The sequence below is a fragment of the Manacus candei genome, unplaced genomic scaffold (assembly GCF_025592945.1).
Source record: "Manacus candei isolate 608988 ecotype Guabito, Panama unplaced genomic scaffold, ASM2559294v1 h1tg000035l, whole genome shotgun sequence".
Taxonomy (NCBI): domain Eukaryota; kingdom Metazoa; phylum Chordata; class Aves; order Passeriformes; family Pipridae; genus Manacus; species Manacus candei.
In genome coordinates this window covers 4,761,251-4,776,691 of record NW_026138083.1, presented here as the reverse complement: position 1 = coordinate 4,776,691, position 15,441 = coordinate 4,761,251, and the positions used below count along the sequence as shown (strand labels likewise).

At 41.9% G+C, this 15,441-nt stretch overlaps 1 protein-coding gene across 2 annotated transcripts in view; it reads right to left on the bottom strand.

The window, feature by feature from the left end:
• PLCB1 (phospholipase C beta 1) overlaps positions 1-15,441 on the bottom strand; it is a 344,064-nt gene that overhangs the window by 59,256 nt on the left and 269,367 nt on the right. For both annotated transcript variants that reach the window (XM_051792771.1, XM_051792772.1), the window contains exons 21-27: positions 14,375-14,474; positions 12,184-12,288; positions 11,317-11,426; positions 6,229-6,361; positions 5,379-5,432; positions 3,776-3,995; positions 447-624 (exon numbers count right to left, since the gene is read on the bottom strand). In XM_051792771.1, the coding sequence (XP_051648731.1) occupies positions 447-624; positions 3,776-3,995; positions 5,379-5,432; positions 6,229-6,361; positions 11,317-11,426; positions 12,184-12,288; positions 14,375-14,474 (900 nt within the window). The remainder of the gene's footprint in view (positions 1-446; positions 625-3,775; positions 3,996-5,378; positions 5,433-6,228; positions 6,362-11,316; positions 11,427-12,183; positions 12,289-14,374; positions 14,475-15,441) is intronic.

The following is a 15,441-nucleotide window of genomic DNA, read 5'->3' as shown; positions in this document are numbered from 1 at the left end:
AAACTCCAGCTGTAAAAACACAAGCTGACTTGGACTAATGGACACAAAATATTTCTTCACCATGTACAGATTATGTCCTGCATCCCCTCAGAGCATTCATCTGCAACAGGAACACTCCTTGGCACGACTCTCTGTCCTGGGGAACGTTTGGAACTCTTCTCATTTATTTATTTTCATGGTGTTTCAATTTATTTTCCAGCTAATCCTGCCTCCTTGTGTATTGTACAAAAAACAGGATCATCATCCAAAAGCTGCAGCAAACCGGGACTTATGTAACTAGAGGTAGTAACAGCCCTGTTGCCTTTCTGCCTTCCGTGCAAAGCCTTCCAAGCTGCTGGAAGTGTTAGTGGCAAAGTGACACAAGGAAGCTCCACATGATTCCAGTGTGCTGCCTTCACTGCCCGCCCCGAGCTGGCTGAGGGAAAGCAGAGCCATGACAAACGTACCAGTTTGATGTGCTCTCGTTTCTGGTACTTCTCACTGTAATACTGCTCCTGCCGGAGGTTCAGCAGCTGCTGCTGTTGCTTCTCCTTCAGCTCCACCAGCTTCTGGGTCATTTCAGAGTCCAGTGCAGCCAATTCCTGCTCAATAGTTGAACTGTGGTCTGGGCTGCCCGTCTCAGACCTGCAAAGGCACACACACCCCCACAAAGGTCTCAGTCACAAGGTATGGACACTCCGCCTCACTTACACTTTGTTTTTAAGGCTAATGTTTATAAATATCCCATTAATAATTTCCTCAGCACCACAAGATAAGTGGTTTTAGCCCCAGTAAGTCCAATAATTTAATCTTTTAGGGAAAATACAGTATGAGCAGTTTATTAACAGGATGGCTTTTGCTTTTAAACCTCATTTTACTGGCCCACCGTGGTGCTGTCAACCAGATCTAGTATAAATTAGCTATACTGCCAAGATTTCCCATAAACAGATGCTCATGGAACTTGTTTATCCGCTTCCAGTCACGTAACCTGAACTTCAAAGCTGCACAGCCTTCAGCAGAAACGGTGAATGCAAAGTATTTTGGAAACTGAGTCACCCTTGCCTGCACTCACAGCAATAAATTTAAAAGCCCGACTTTACATCTGCATTTATAAAATGCTTGAAATGGCAGGAACTTCCCTTTTTTTTGGTATTTTGTCCCCCCTTCAGGAAATGCCATGCATAGCACACACAGAGGAAAGGGCTCCATGGATTTGCTGCCTTCGGAAGGGAAGTGAACACCCCGGTGGAGGGTAAAGCTCAGACGGGCAACACAGGGGAGCAAAGGAACAACACATCAAGGAAGCTGAAAAGCAACACTAAGGAATAGTTTGGGTATATTTTACTCTTCCTTAACACACAAGGAAGGGTGGATGTAACTGTGAAGGAAGACGTGAGGACACTAAACTGCTCAAGTGAAAAACAAGCAGCAAACCCAGTATCACTCTCAGACCAGCACTAAACCAAACCCAAGGAAAATATATTAAAAACTAAGATTATGCTGTGTCCCTGCTCTGCTGCTGTGTTTGCTGCCGTGCTCAGGTGTTAAATCAGTTGCCTGGGAAACGTCAGAACAGCGCAGGAGATGGACAAAACAACAAAACCTTGAACAGAGGGGGCTGACACCAGGAGAAAAATGAGTTTGCTACTCAGAAATGTGCAGGGATTACAATGCAGAGAACTTGCCACACTGGCTGCCTCTCTCCTCTCTCCCAGGTTCGAGTGTGCAGCTGCTGTCAATTTGAGTGGCTCCAACTGAAATAATGGGAATCTGCTTCCATCGGCCCGAGGACACAAATCCCAAGGTAGCCTCGTTTTATTTCTTGTATTTTTATTGTATTTGAATATTCTGCTAAGAGGTTAAGTGGTGTCAGTGTGATAGGTGAGGGGAATTTAAATATTACCGAGCCAGAAGACAGCATTAATGAATATGACAATCAGTGTATTATGCCATTACACATTTTAAAGCTGACATTCCTCTTGCATATTTGGGAAAAGGAATTCAGGCCTATTTCTAAACCCTGGCTCAAATACTATTTTTTTTACAAGACACAATCATTAAAGGGACTTCAGAACAACACCAACAAAACACTTGTGCATGTGGATAAATAAATATTTCAGACTTCCTGCAGACATTGAGTTTACTGAATCTGGGCTCAATTTTAGACAAGGGCATGAAGCACAGATTGCTTCTGAGCAGAGACAACACATTTTTATGGCTGTCTGATACAGGCACTCCTGATGAAGTACTGATTTATACTTTGCAGTTAACAGGCAAATACCCTCAGTAATAATTTAAAATGATACAAATCGCCTTTTTCCTTGGGATGCAGGATTCCATTAGAAGGCTGCTGCTTGAGATAAAATGCACTTGCAGGTTTGAAACCCCCTACAAATGTATTCCTGCCTTTTTAGAATGTAACCTCCAGTTTTTTAACCTTCAGACTTCTCTGTATCTGCCCATAAAACTTCAGGTCTCTGAAACCCCTGTGACAGCTCCACGGACTGGAACTGCAGGGTTTTACTGCCTGATATCAGGAATGATTTATGGTCAGATCATAACACAACAGCAACAACAACAAAAAACCCAAATCCTTTTTTGCTCAAAGATAAACGAGTCATTTTACTTATTAGGTTTGATTTCCTGCTTAAATGTGAACAGAATATGGTAGAGAAAAGAGAAACATGACGTTGTTTTGTCGGTCACACACTTTGATGGCAGAAAACACCGCAGATCAAACATCCCTGTGCCTGCAGTTGACAACCAGTCATTAAGGGAGTTTATTAAACTCAAGTATAGAACATGGAAGCCCAAAAACTGGCAACAGCTAAGGCCAGCTGAATGTAGATATATTATGAGTGTCAAGCTCTTATTAAGCCCAATGACATTCTGTCATCAGTAGAGCTTAAATGAATAAGCTCCTGCCTAGGGACAAGTTATGGGCCTGAATCCCAGTCACTTACATTTAGAGGGACTATCAACAAGCTTGGCAGCCAGACCATGTTTGCAGCTTTTTTCTCTGATGATCTCCTACCAAAAAGTACCAGTAATTTTTTTTTTTAAATGTCTTCTTATTTAAGGACTGCAGCCATATCAGCTTCGTGTAAAAGTTAAAGGACTTCTGTGCTTATCTAATTACTTTAAAAAATAAATGATGTTAAAACAAGACTGATGCACCGACAGGAGGAATAAAATTCCATTGCAAGAGTATCAGACCCTGATTGGATCTATGTGCGTGTATGTTTGCCAGGAGTTAAGAACTGACCTTTATTAATATACAGTTCCTTGTCATAGGAACAAGGCAATAATTGTGTGAAGATCAGCAAGTCATTGCAGTCTTTTGCATTTCAAACTGAAAATGATAAATACAACTCTCATTTTTTATTATTACCTAAACAAAAAATATAAAAATCGTACCAAAACACACAAAGGGACAGGGTGATGCAAGGCTTGGGAAAAGAGAGAGCACAGAAGGAGTGTGCATGCAGAAGCAAAGCCAAGCAGTCAGTAAGAGATTCCCCAAGTATTCTGGATCAATCATGATTTAAATGGTAGTCAGATCTTAATAACCTTCAGGTGTTTCTTTTCTCTAATTCTACATCTGATGCCCTCTACTCTATCACGAGTTTTTTCCAAGGCTCTCACTTGGAGACAATGCTCTCATCTCCATTAACTAGGGATCTTGCTGCTTTTGATTTTTTCTGTGCTCTAATGTCACCTCCATTTATTGTCTACTAGAAAAGAAGACTTGAGTAAAGGCCTCTAATACCAAGATCAGGAAAGCTGCTTAACATACCTTTTCTTGCTGTCTCTTTTTGCTGTTTTTTCTAAAACTGCTCTTCTCCTCAGGTAGTCATTTTGGATTTCATTATACTTCGCAGTGTGCTCTTTGATGAGGTCGGTGGTTTTCTTGTGGTGCCTCTTCACAAGGTCCTTCATTTCCTTGTAGTGCTTCTTCTGAAGCTTAACAAAAGCTTTCTGTTGTTTCAGCTCCTCAATAGTCTGTGCTTCCACTTCTACAATGACAATAACAAAAGCCACTTCAATTTTCTAACAACGCACGATTTCAATCAGTGAAGCCAGGAATGAAACAAAGCCTGTTCACTGTGGGTAAATTAAATGATAGCATAAACTAACTGAGTAGATTTACCTGGAAATAAGGTAACTAGACTGAAAACACTGTGGCAAATTTAATTGACAGGAGTGAGAAGAGAGATGAAAATTTAGAACACCAAGAAGCGTAGCAAAATAAAATCCTTCTGCTTTCTTTCCTCAACCCCTTTCAGATGGTAAAGATTTTCATCAGTCCAACATGATCTTACATAGATATGACCACAGGTCCTTTTTGTACCCACTGTCCCAACACTTCAGGTCTCTCTTCCCTCTGGATGGGCCCTGTTAACATTCTGATGCCTAAACCCCCTTAACCCCCTGCTCTCCTGCTTTGACCTGGGCACTGGAGGCATCTATCCCAGTATCCCCATGGAATCTCAGGAGAGACTTCACTTCTCCTGGTGGAGACTCTGCCTCAGGAGAGTCAGAGCGCCCTGGCTGCCAGTCCAGCCAAGGACTGGTGGCTGAATGCCGAGCTCACCCCAAAGCAGAATTCAAAACCACAATAGGCTTGAAGGAATGATGACTTCCATGATTTGGGGTCACAGCTCTGGAAAAGGCAGGCTGAAGATCCCTCTCCAGACAGCAGATGGATTGTGGGAGGCCAGCAGGTGCTCCCACACTCCAGGCCAGGCTCCTTCTACTGCACTGAGGGAGACTGAGTAAGAGGCAAACAACACACAGAATATCACATCTTACCTGTTTTCCACACCTAAATGTAGGTCTGCACAGGATTTGGGCATGGAGTGGGTTCTAATGTAGAAGAACAACTATAAAATCAACTGATTTATGGGATTTGCAATCTAAACTAACTCCAAGCTGGAGGACACGGCTCCCAGTTGAACCCTAGGCCCCATGTAACTGGCAGGCCAGTTTGCTCAATGAAATGGTAATTTTCAGCTTTGCAGGAGCACTGGGAACACTGCAAGGCTAATGAAGATAAAATGGTTTCACTCCTATTCACTATATTCAGGAAGAATTTAGCTCCTGTTCTCAGAATAATGCTGGTCTTTTGTCTGCATTAGATGGTAACTTGGTGCTTGTGAAACTACAACAGTGGGATATTTTTTAAAAATTCCCTCTGGCACCCAATCTCATGGAATGTACTCAAACATTTAATAACTTCAAATCTGAGGAAGAAAACATGGCACGTACATTTTCTAGGAGTTACTGCAGTCCTAATCACTCAAAGAAATGCCTAAGCCAGGGGGGCTATTCCATAAAAAACCTGTTTTCCTGACAAAAAAAGCACATCATTCATGCAGTGTGACCTGTGCATTTATTACCTGTGAGGACACTCTGAATAAGATCTTCTGTCTTGGCAGGCGCTTTCACCGAACCTGGAGGTAAAAGAGATGAGCAGTTCCAGTTCTTTTACAACAACAGCCATTATTGTGCTGCTTGACTGGGTGTCAAAACATGGCAGGTGACACAGGACACACACTGACATGGGCATTTATTAACCCTTTGAGAAAGCACACCTTGAGCTGGACAACAACATAACCCTGGGAAGGAACACGAAAAGGTGACCTTCCAAAAACCCACCTCAGCTTTGTTGGTTTATTTATAAGGGGAATGGTACTGAACTCCCTCACAGGAGTCATTTAAGTGGCACTAGGCTGACAGTGTGACCGCCCTGCATTACGAGGTCAGTGCAAAATCTCTGTACACAAGGAGGATCCCGCTCCTTGGAAGTCAGTCAGACCAAGCCTGTGCAGACTGCTGTCATAAAATTACACAATTACACTGTGATCTGACAAGCATTTGTTATAGGAGGTATGTCCACAGAAAACACAGATAAGTACCTAAGGCTGGTTTTGTGTGTGTGTGGAGCAAGATGTAATTACGTGCATAAATTGGGCAGATTTGTAAAAACAATTCCAAGAGATTCCTGCACTTGCAACAACAATGACAACAACAAAACCCCAGCACACTTTGTTGCCTGTAATAAACTTCAATTTCACAACAAAAGCAACCCTTAAATAGAAGATATTTGTATATCTGAAGAAGACTAGCCCTAACAGCACAGAAAAGTGGTGGGAAAGTTTCTACCTATTTTATCCAACCAAACCAAACACACACAACCCCCCTTTGTTCTTTAAACACAAAGCACTTGTAAAATTGTTATTTTTTAACCTGGTGCTGGTTGGCTGTGGACAACCTGAGTTGCTGGTTTCGGTGTAAGAGAGGCTGTGTAATTTACTCCATTCTCTGCTGGTGTTGGCCTTGGTTCACTGTTAGCTTCAGATGGTGCATCTCCGTGGTCAATCTGAAAATATACAACGATTTTCATTATTCTCCCCAACCAACGGGCTTAATTTGTTTGCAGGTCTACTTTAGGCTCCTTTTTTTAAAAGTAAAATTCTGTAAATGTTACATCTAAAAATCATCCTAAAAGAAAACAACAAAAAAAGATATCTTTAAGAGCCATAGTAGCCCAGGTGGCTCATTTCTGTAGGGTAGATTTCAAGAAGAAATAGAGCATGTTTTATTCTGAAAAAGTATTTTAAGTGGATATAACTCATCAGGGACATTGTTCAGTACAGTATGCATTAGCTGCACCAGATGTGAAACCCGTATTTTATTGAAAAGCACTGTTCTCTGCCATAAAATCTCTCTAGAAATAATGTGGGTGCTGGCATGAAAATGCTGCTCAAATCCCTGCTGTGAACAAAACGTGTGCACAAAATTACTTTTAAATTTCATAGATAGACACAGCACTATCATTAATCACCACTCTTCCAGAACAGAGACATACTTCTGATTCCCAAGATCCTACATTCTTGTAATTACACTCCAAGGATAATATGTAAACAGTACCTCCATCCTGCTGCATGAATACATCTGTGGTATCCAAATATTTAAGCATTTTCCACGATCTTTTCCTTCTCTCCAGTCTCCTTAAGGCTCAGGCTTTCAGTACCACACACTGATCATCTCACAGTTTCCCCTGTGAGCACAAGGTTTTAAGCAAGCCCGCAGCACTGAGCGAACAGAAGGTCATTCAAAGCAATTCCTATCTGGAAATGGCCAGGCCCTGCTTCCTGCTGTCCCTGCGAGGGGCCAGTTGCCATGGTGTCCTCGGGGCAGTTCTGGATTTGTTCCCTCAGCTGCTTCCATTCCACTCTTTGATGGTAATCACGTTGCATGCAGAGGCAGGATACCACAGTTGTTGTTTTTCCTCTCCCCCTCCCCGTGACCACTCCACACTTTGCAAAATATCAGCCTGCACTGCATCGACAGAGGCAAAATGCATTTTGATCTCACTGCTCCTGCTGCTGGTTTCCCTTCAGCCTGGCCCTGACAACACAATGTGTGCTGCAAAATCATTTCTGTCTCAACAGCTGATTTCTACCCAAATTACAGGAGAGACAACTGATACAATTGAAATCCAGTGCCAACAATTTCATTTATATCAAGCAGGAATAATTGCAATAAAATATGGAAATACACAGCCCAGCCGACATTTATGACAGAGGAAGTATGACTGGCAAAAGCTGTAGCTGTGACAAACACACAGAGATATGGTTATCCCCCTTAATTCTCCTTAAAATACTCCTCACAGGCTGCAATTCATCAGTTTAATAAAAACAAAACTTAGATCATCAACATTTAATACAAATAAATTTGGAATTCCTGACTTCTGGCGGGTCTGTGCCCCAAAAGTCACTGCATGGGGAAAGTGGGTATTTTCTTTTTTGGAGACTAGGTTTGTATGTGCTCCAAAATGCTGCATCACAGCTTGTTGAGAAACTATTAATGCAGCCTGTCAGTTTTGGACATGAAACAGCTGTTTTCAGAAATCAAAGCAGAAATGTGAGACGTGACCACGAAGTGAATAAAGAGTAATTTTCACTACATCAAGCAGTCTAATCTCATTAAAAAGCACTTTCTCTTCTCATAATTCATCACTCAGAATGCCAAAGTAAACACGATTTTTCCTTGGTGGAGAATATTTCAGGCTCTTTTTAAAACATGACGTAATCCACACCTTTTAATTTATACTCTCAATATTCTCAGAAGCTGGTTTCCATTTCACACGTTGCCATGTCCTTTGCAATACTTAGTAAATACTTAGTAAATATATATAAATATATACATATTTACTTAGTAAATATACTTAGTGTATTTACTAAGTAGGAAGAGACGTACCCATGTGCATGGATACGGTCTGTTTTTATTTCTACAGGCAGAAGGAGCTGTATTCCCAATGTATTGGGATTGAGGGGGGGTCAGTTCATAAACCAGTTTGCCTCCATCCTCTTTGACAAAGCATAACCCAGTGTAAGAAGTGTCGGATCAACTTTATTTCCATCACTGTACCTCGGTGTGATCGTTATGACTTGCAAAATTGTGCCTGAATTTTCAATTTAAACAGTGGTATCAGATGTGCAAAGCGCAGCTGCTCTCTCAGAGATGTTTTGTTGTTTGCTGCCCCTATCAAAATAATTTTATTTAACCAAAAAAGCCGAATGGCCTCATCTGATTTATACCCAGGCATGCAAAACAACGGTTTCCATTTCAACGCTGTTTTATGGGCATAAACAACAGGTCAGACACATTAATGAGCCAGGAAGGCCTCCTGACTCCAACTCTGTGGTGGGAATTAGCAGGCAGCCCCAGGGACATTTCACCAGCAGGCACAGCCAAAATGCATTTTACTCTGTCTGGCTTTTCCCAGGCCCCTACACACTTCTGCTCCCGTGGCTGTGGGGTGAAAATGTACAAGCTAGTTACATCAAACTACTTTAGGCTGAGATTAACTCTTCCCAAGGAAATTTCTTTGCATTATTCCTCCTGTCTGTAAAGGACAGTAGGCAGGGGAAGACAAGACCACTTTCATGCTCCTAAATATTTACAAATTATTCAGTTAAACACAGTTTAAGGCGCAAAACCCACAGTGCAGGTATTAACATCCTCCGAGAACAGTTGTTCCCAGGCCAGGCTGGAAAGCAAGAACTGATCAGAAAGGTAAAGGAAGAATTCCTGTTACACTAAATGCTGGGAAATTTGCAAAGAAATACAGAAAAGCTGCTGGAAGTTCAGTAAGTTCTTTGGCATTCTTTGTTTCTGTAATTACACTGATTATCAATAGGCAGTGTAACGTGAAGCCCAAAGAAAGGCTGATTTACTTGTTCAAAACAACTCACTATTAGGCAGCTTATTTGACTACTGTTCTGCAAGGAGCCTGAGGAACTTCCTTCAGAGTTTGAGTCTAAAGTTCTAGACAGCAAACCAAAAAACCCCTTAGTTTTCCTCTGACAGCTGCAAGAACCCAGCTCAGGGGAAGCAAAGAGGTGTGGGGAGGTGGAATCTGCGCTGGGAGACAGCACAGCTTTGCACGCCATCATTTATGGTGTGTAAATTTGAAACTGGGCATTGGAAAAGTGAATCCAGGTGCACTTATGGGCACTTTTCTGGCAAGCACACCTGGGTTTATTCAGCTGCGTTGCCAGTGAATGCACTTGCAATTATTAATCGGTGTGATTGTCACGGGAGAGCGTAAGTGAAGAAAACAGTCGGGCCCAGATGAAGAAAATGTTACCATCACAAAAAATTGTAAGGTAATTCATGATTTCCAAGTACAGACTGGCTGCATATCTTACCCAGGACGTGCCTTTATAAATAGAACAGTGGTGAATTCAGGTTGCCACTTAAAGCAGCACTTCCATACCTGTGCCTGGATACTGCAGCCAACTCAACCACTCCCCATTTTTAGCAAATGCACCGCCACAATCACTACAGTTTTCTTTTACAGCATATTTCTGTGCTACCCCAAAACAGCTCCTTTAGGAGCTTCCAAGCTCCCTGACACACAGCAGCACTACAAGTCACCTTTCCTTCTTCCTATTTGCTGTAGAAGATACTTTATGACAGAATGTTTCCAACCTACAAATAAGCCTGTACACACCAGGAAAATCTGTAGGTTTTCAGAAGTAAAAATGACCTCTAAGGTATTGAAAAGATTATGTTAAAAAAACCCTCTTTGCTATTAATATAGAATCTCATGTGTAGAGTGTCCTAGATAAATGTCTAAGATACTATTGAGCATTTCACAGTGTCCTCATTCAGCAGAACTTGTGACACTGCACAAAGAGTAAATTGTTGGCCAATGAATTGTAATGACTTTCACTCATCTGGTCTGCTTTGGGAATGTATTCTTGGTTACAAAATCTAGTTCAGTGAGGTTCTGTGCATCTGAGAATTGAAGAAGACAGGCACCAGAGCTGAGGGCAGCTTAGGATTACAAAGCGTTTCTCCATCTTCACTAGACACCTGCACCAAGTGCCTTTTGATTCACACAGTGAACATCTGACACAAGCAATGTTTGAAAGGCAAAACTGATATTTTCAAACACTAGAAGATGTCCCAGTGACAATGTCTGGGACAGAGAGAACGTCTGAATGTGTACAGAGTTCCTCAGATCCAAAGCTGAACCGTCAGGATTCTCAGTTATGCTAAGAGTAACATCTGTGCATTTGTATGCACAACACTTTCAATTATACACAAAAACAGGTTTACAGGTCAGTCTGTAGGTAACCACATTAGCTAAATAGATACCTAACAACTGGAATTGTGGCTCCCACAGCTTTCAGCTAAGCTACAACAGGCCTGAACATTTACTGACTAAGGTCTCCTCCTCCCTCTTCATCACTCTAACATCTACGAAGGGTTGGATCAGTTGAACTCCAGAGGCTCCTTCCCACCTAAATAACTGTATAATCATCCTCTGTCTCTTTAGGACACATTTGCTTGCAGTGAATATACAGAGAAACAATAATCTAAGCTACATTAATGTTTCTCAACAGAGTAAGCTCTCCAGAATCAGTCTGAAACTCTGTACAATTTGTAATATTTTCAGGAAAGGCCACTGACACAGAGTTGAGTATTCTGTAAGGGGAACCAGCATCACACCGCAAAACAACATGCAATGACTTACAAAGATTTCAGTTACTACATAACAGAGTTGTACAGCATACACACAACACGGCTTTTCATTTTCTTTACCTCTGAACAACAGTTCTCCTCAGTGCACAGCATGCTGCCTTCAGCAAAACCACACACACGGTGCAAAGCTCCTTGGCTGTGCTGTTACCTGAGTCTCATTCTACAGGAGAACTTTACAGACAATCTCCAAGGATTTCCAATATTTATCTTTTTAAGCAAAATAGGTGCTTTCAAATACTGCAGCATAACTTTCAGAGGCTCAGAAACCTCCCTTACCTCTTTCTTTACCTCCTCCTCATCTTCCAGAGTCAGTGCAGCTAGTTGCTTGGCTCTCTGCTCCATCAAGTTTACATATCTGATTGGATTGGATAAGGCCTCAATCACATCTAGAAATAAGGCAAATACTTGAGTTTCAAAGCCCTCCTGTTATGGTTCCAGTGCTCCTCAGGGTTTAAGAAAGAGGCAGTATTTTCCACACAGGTCTGCTGCTGATAGATACTCCTAGGACCCAGAAAGAGCAGTGGAGGGGAGGACACCACCATGTACAAATACAAACCCTCTTGGATTTTGTGCTTGGGTCTCATGGGTGTGCATTTTCTGCGGGTTTTTTTTATATATTTTTGAAGCTTACAGCATCAGCCAACTAGGATCCTGCCTCACATGAGGCACAGAGAGGCAAAAAGTTCTGTAAAAGTTCCGTCGTTTAAAAAAACTGAAACAGCTACACAGAATACTGTTTTTCACTGGAGATGGTCTCTCACAGTATGGCATTTAAACCTATCCTTGTTTACAGCCAATGCCAAAATACAATTCTCTACCTTAAGCATGGCTCTTTGCTTAGGGAACAGTTACACCCCAGCGTGTCGGGCAAGCAAAGTTTCATTTGTGTTCCAATGGCAAATGCCCGGGGTATTTCCTCCTTTAGAGTCTGCTGAAAATAAAAGAGTTGGCCCTAATCCCAAACCTCAGGCAAGTCCCTGTAAATCAGGCCATCTCCTGCCAGTGATGAGACAGAATGATCCATCAGATGCAGGCCTTTATTCACAGGGCTGTTATCCCAATCTGGCAACTCATCTACACCACATGTATTTTGTGTTTCAATTAACCTTTATATTCCCCAGTAGGAAAATGTCACCAAATTACCTGCATAAGTATCAGGTACATAGTCTTTGACCTCTATGTACACAAAGAGGGCTGGCAGTGTCAAAGGCTGGTTCCTCTCATTCCTCAAACAGATGTAGTGATAGCCTGCAAAATAAAGAGACAGTCAGTTCAGAAAATAAACCCTTCCACAGGCATTTCCAATGTAATTGTGTTATCATTTGTTATTTATAGTGTGGCTCCAACTAAGCAACCAACTCCAGGGACTTCTGGAAGGGAAAGATTTACCTGAAGGGTTTCAGAGAGAAGTTCACAGACACAGGACTCTTGGATAGGTATGTGATACTGCCTTTTAAAATCATATTTTCCCTTTATTTTTTATATGTGAATAATGCTGAAAATTGTAATTTATTTAATTTTTATGCATTCTGTTTTATTACCTTTGTCTGGATGCTTTTTAGTTTTGTAGCTCTTTCTCAATTTTCAGGAGTCTTCCATCAAGTTAGCTCCCCAAAATGCCTCACTGTACATTCAGACACATTACTGACAGTTTAAAGACGGTGATGGAAGTGCACAGGAATGGGAGAAAAGGAATTCCAGCCCCACCAAACTCACACAGCATTGCAGTGCTGCAAAGCTGCACCCTCTGCCTCACAAATTGGTGTCTCTCTCACCATGCCTGAGGCTGCTCTCCTAAGGCATGGTTTGGGAGCTGCACACGTGGGCAGTGTCAGGATACGAGTCATGAGCAGGATGCACTTATCTGGGGGAATCTTGGCTGATGGGAACAACTCCCTCTCCAAGTAACAGCTAAATCCTTGCTTTGGGAATAGTGGTAACTCTGTGGATTTGTGTGACAGTATCATACAGTTTTCAACAGCATCTCAGCAAAGAGAGAAATGACACACTACAAAGGGTTCTCAGTTCTCTCAACCTCCTCCAGCAAATTTTCAGTATTTAAATAAACTAACCCCAACATGCTGCTCTCCATCACATGGTGTAAACTAATGATTACTTGAGTCAAAAGGACAGAAAATAGGCCTGTGGGTAACAGCTCTCAGAAGTCCTTGCATGATTTCACACAGTGGTCTTTGTTCTAAGGAGCACAAGCTCAAAAGCAGGTCCAGGATTCGGAGATGTGATGAATGGACTCTGTGCTGCACGTAGGGCAAGGCTCATGAGAGGGGACCCATGGCCAGAGCTCACTTTTACCACAGGGGGGAAATCCCTCTCATCCCCCTTCTCCTCCCCAATCATCCAGCTTCCTCTGGAGCTCAGCAGATGCCCCGGGAGGCAGTTACAGCCACTGAGCCAGCAGAAAATGCAGCTGGGGTAAAACAGCTTTCTGCTGGATTGATAAACTGAGTTGGCTCATGAAAAAGGTTGGAGATTCTTCTTCAGGAATAATATGGGCAACTGTAAGATACAGAGACAGGAGAGTTTTGTGCTACTGCTGGGACTGACTAGATAAGGTACAGATAGAGATATTCTTCCTTTTGCAGTGTGAGTGAAGCTGGAAGCATGTTTATGGCCCATATGCTTGCCCTAATTTAGTTTCCTCCCCTCACTGGAAAAGCTGGCACTGAATTTGAACACTCCTCTTGCTCAAACTGCCAATGTCACTGCATCCTTCTGAAAAAGGATCTCTAACAAGGCTCTGGCCTGGAAAACAAGGGCTGAGCTGTTGCACAAGACAATTCCCATTTAAGTGGCCACTAATTATAACAGAAATAATAATATAATTTAGAAGAGACCACTAATGATATTTTTCTTTTAATTTTCAGTGATGAAGATGAAAGTATTTTTGGGTTGATTTAAAGGTGTTACAGAGATACAACAGCTTGCATATAGGTCAGTCTTTGCATGAGTGTAGAAATTACGTGAGAGGAGCATACTTTGTTTAACTCCCAGCCATCTCCTATTCCCACAAAGATGGCATCAAAGTTGGCTGTTGCTGCCCTCTTTCCTCTTAAAAGTGTACAGTTGCACTGTTTAGCATAAACCTGGCCAGCATGAAGTTGATGTACTGGAGACAAGGAAGTACCAACCATGCCTCTGACGATTTAATTCTATTGGTTTTCCTGGATTTAAATTTCTGGTGAAATACGGTATTTTTCTTTTTCAAAGCTGAGATAGATTATTCAAATAATAGTCTGATTTACAGCAGTTGAGATTCTGCCTTGCTGTTTCTCTTCACTCCACAATGTCTGTCTCAATGGAGAAACAGGTTTACCTGGTCGAATTGCTGAGACCGGTAATATCCGATGACCAATAAACTTCCCTCCTTCTTCGTACACTGCCAGCCTCAAACACGCCAGGGAAGGTAAAACCACCTAGACAAGAATCAGAAAAGGTTACTAAACCATCCTACTAAGCTAGGGATCTTTACTACTACTTGAAAAATTGTGTAGCATAATCCATCTCGTTTACTTACTTAGTGCAAATCTACATAGAAATACACATATTTTAAAATTGGCCAAAAATATGCCTTGATTTTTTTCAGAATATATGCCATTGAAAGAAAAGATAAGAAAAAAGCAACAATCCAAACCTCAGAGCTTCTCTAATTTATTTTCAGCATTACTAAAAATAGTAGCCTATGCCTCCCTGAGCACAGAGGCAGTCAGGCACGATCGTTAACTAAATAGAGAAACCAAGTACACTAATTAGAAGTTCATTGCAGAAGAAAAATGCTAGTGATGTTTCCAAACTTGAGCTCTGGCAGGCTGCCAAAGGAAAGTCATTCAGAAGGCCAAATATTCAGGGAAAGGAGCCCTACTCCTTAGAAAGCAGTGCTGCAAGTACCCACTATATAAACACCTCTGTGAACTGTATTTGCTGGGACAAATCTGAAATAAATTATTTTACACATACCTGGACTCAGGAGAGTCCATATATATATAAAGATAGATATATATACACACTTAACCAGTGTAGTCAATAAGCAAAGCCAGAGATTCTGTTCAAATTTTGGCTTAAAGTGGATTGCAGAGCACAATAGGACATTCACCTTGCACAGTCCTAAAACATGCTCAGTGTTTTCTGCTCCTTTGAAGTTTAGAGAATTATGTCTGGGTGATACTGTTCAAATTGCATGAGCAGCTCAGAAGGTTATGTCTCAAGCGGATGGGATTTATGTGGTTTCCTCACCTGGGCTGTATTTATACAGCACAATCCAGTGCTGAGCACAGACAGCAGATTGCTTTGGCTGTGCCAGCTCAGCCAGCAGGTCACCAGGGCTGTATCCACATTGTCCTGCTCCCAGGTTACCAGGAGGGCTGCTCAGCCAAGGCAAAATGC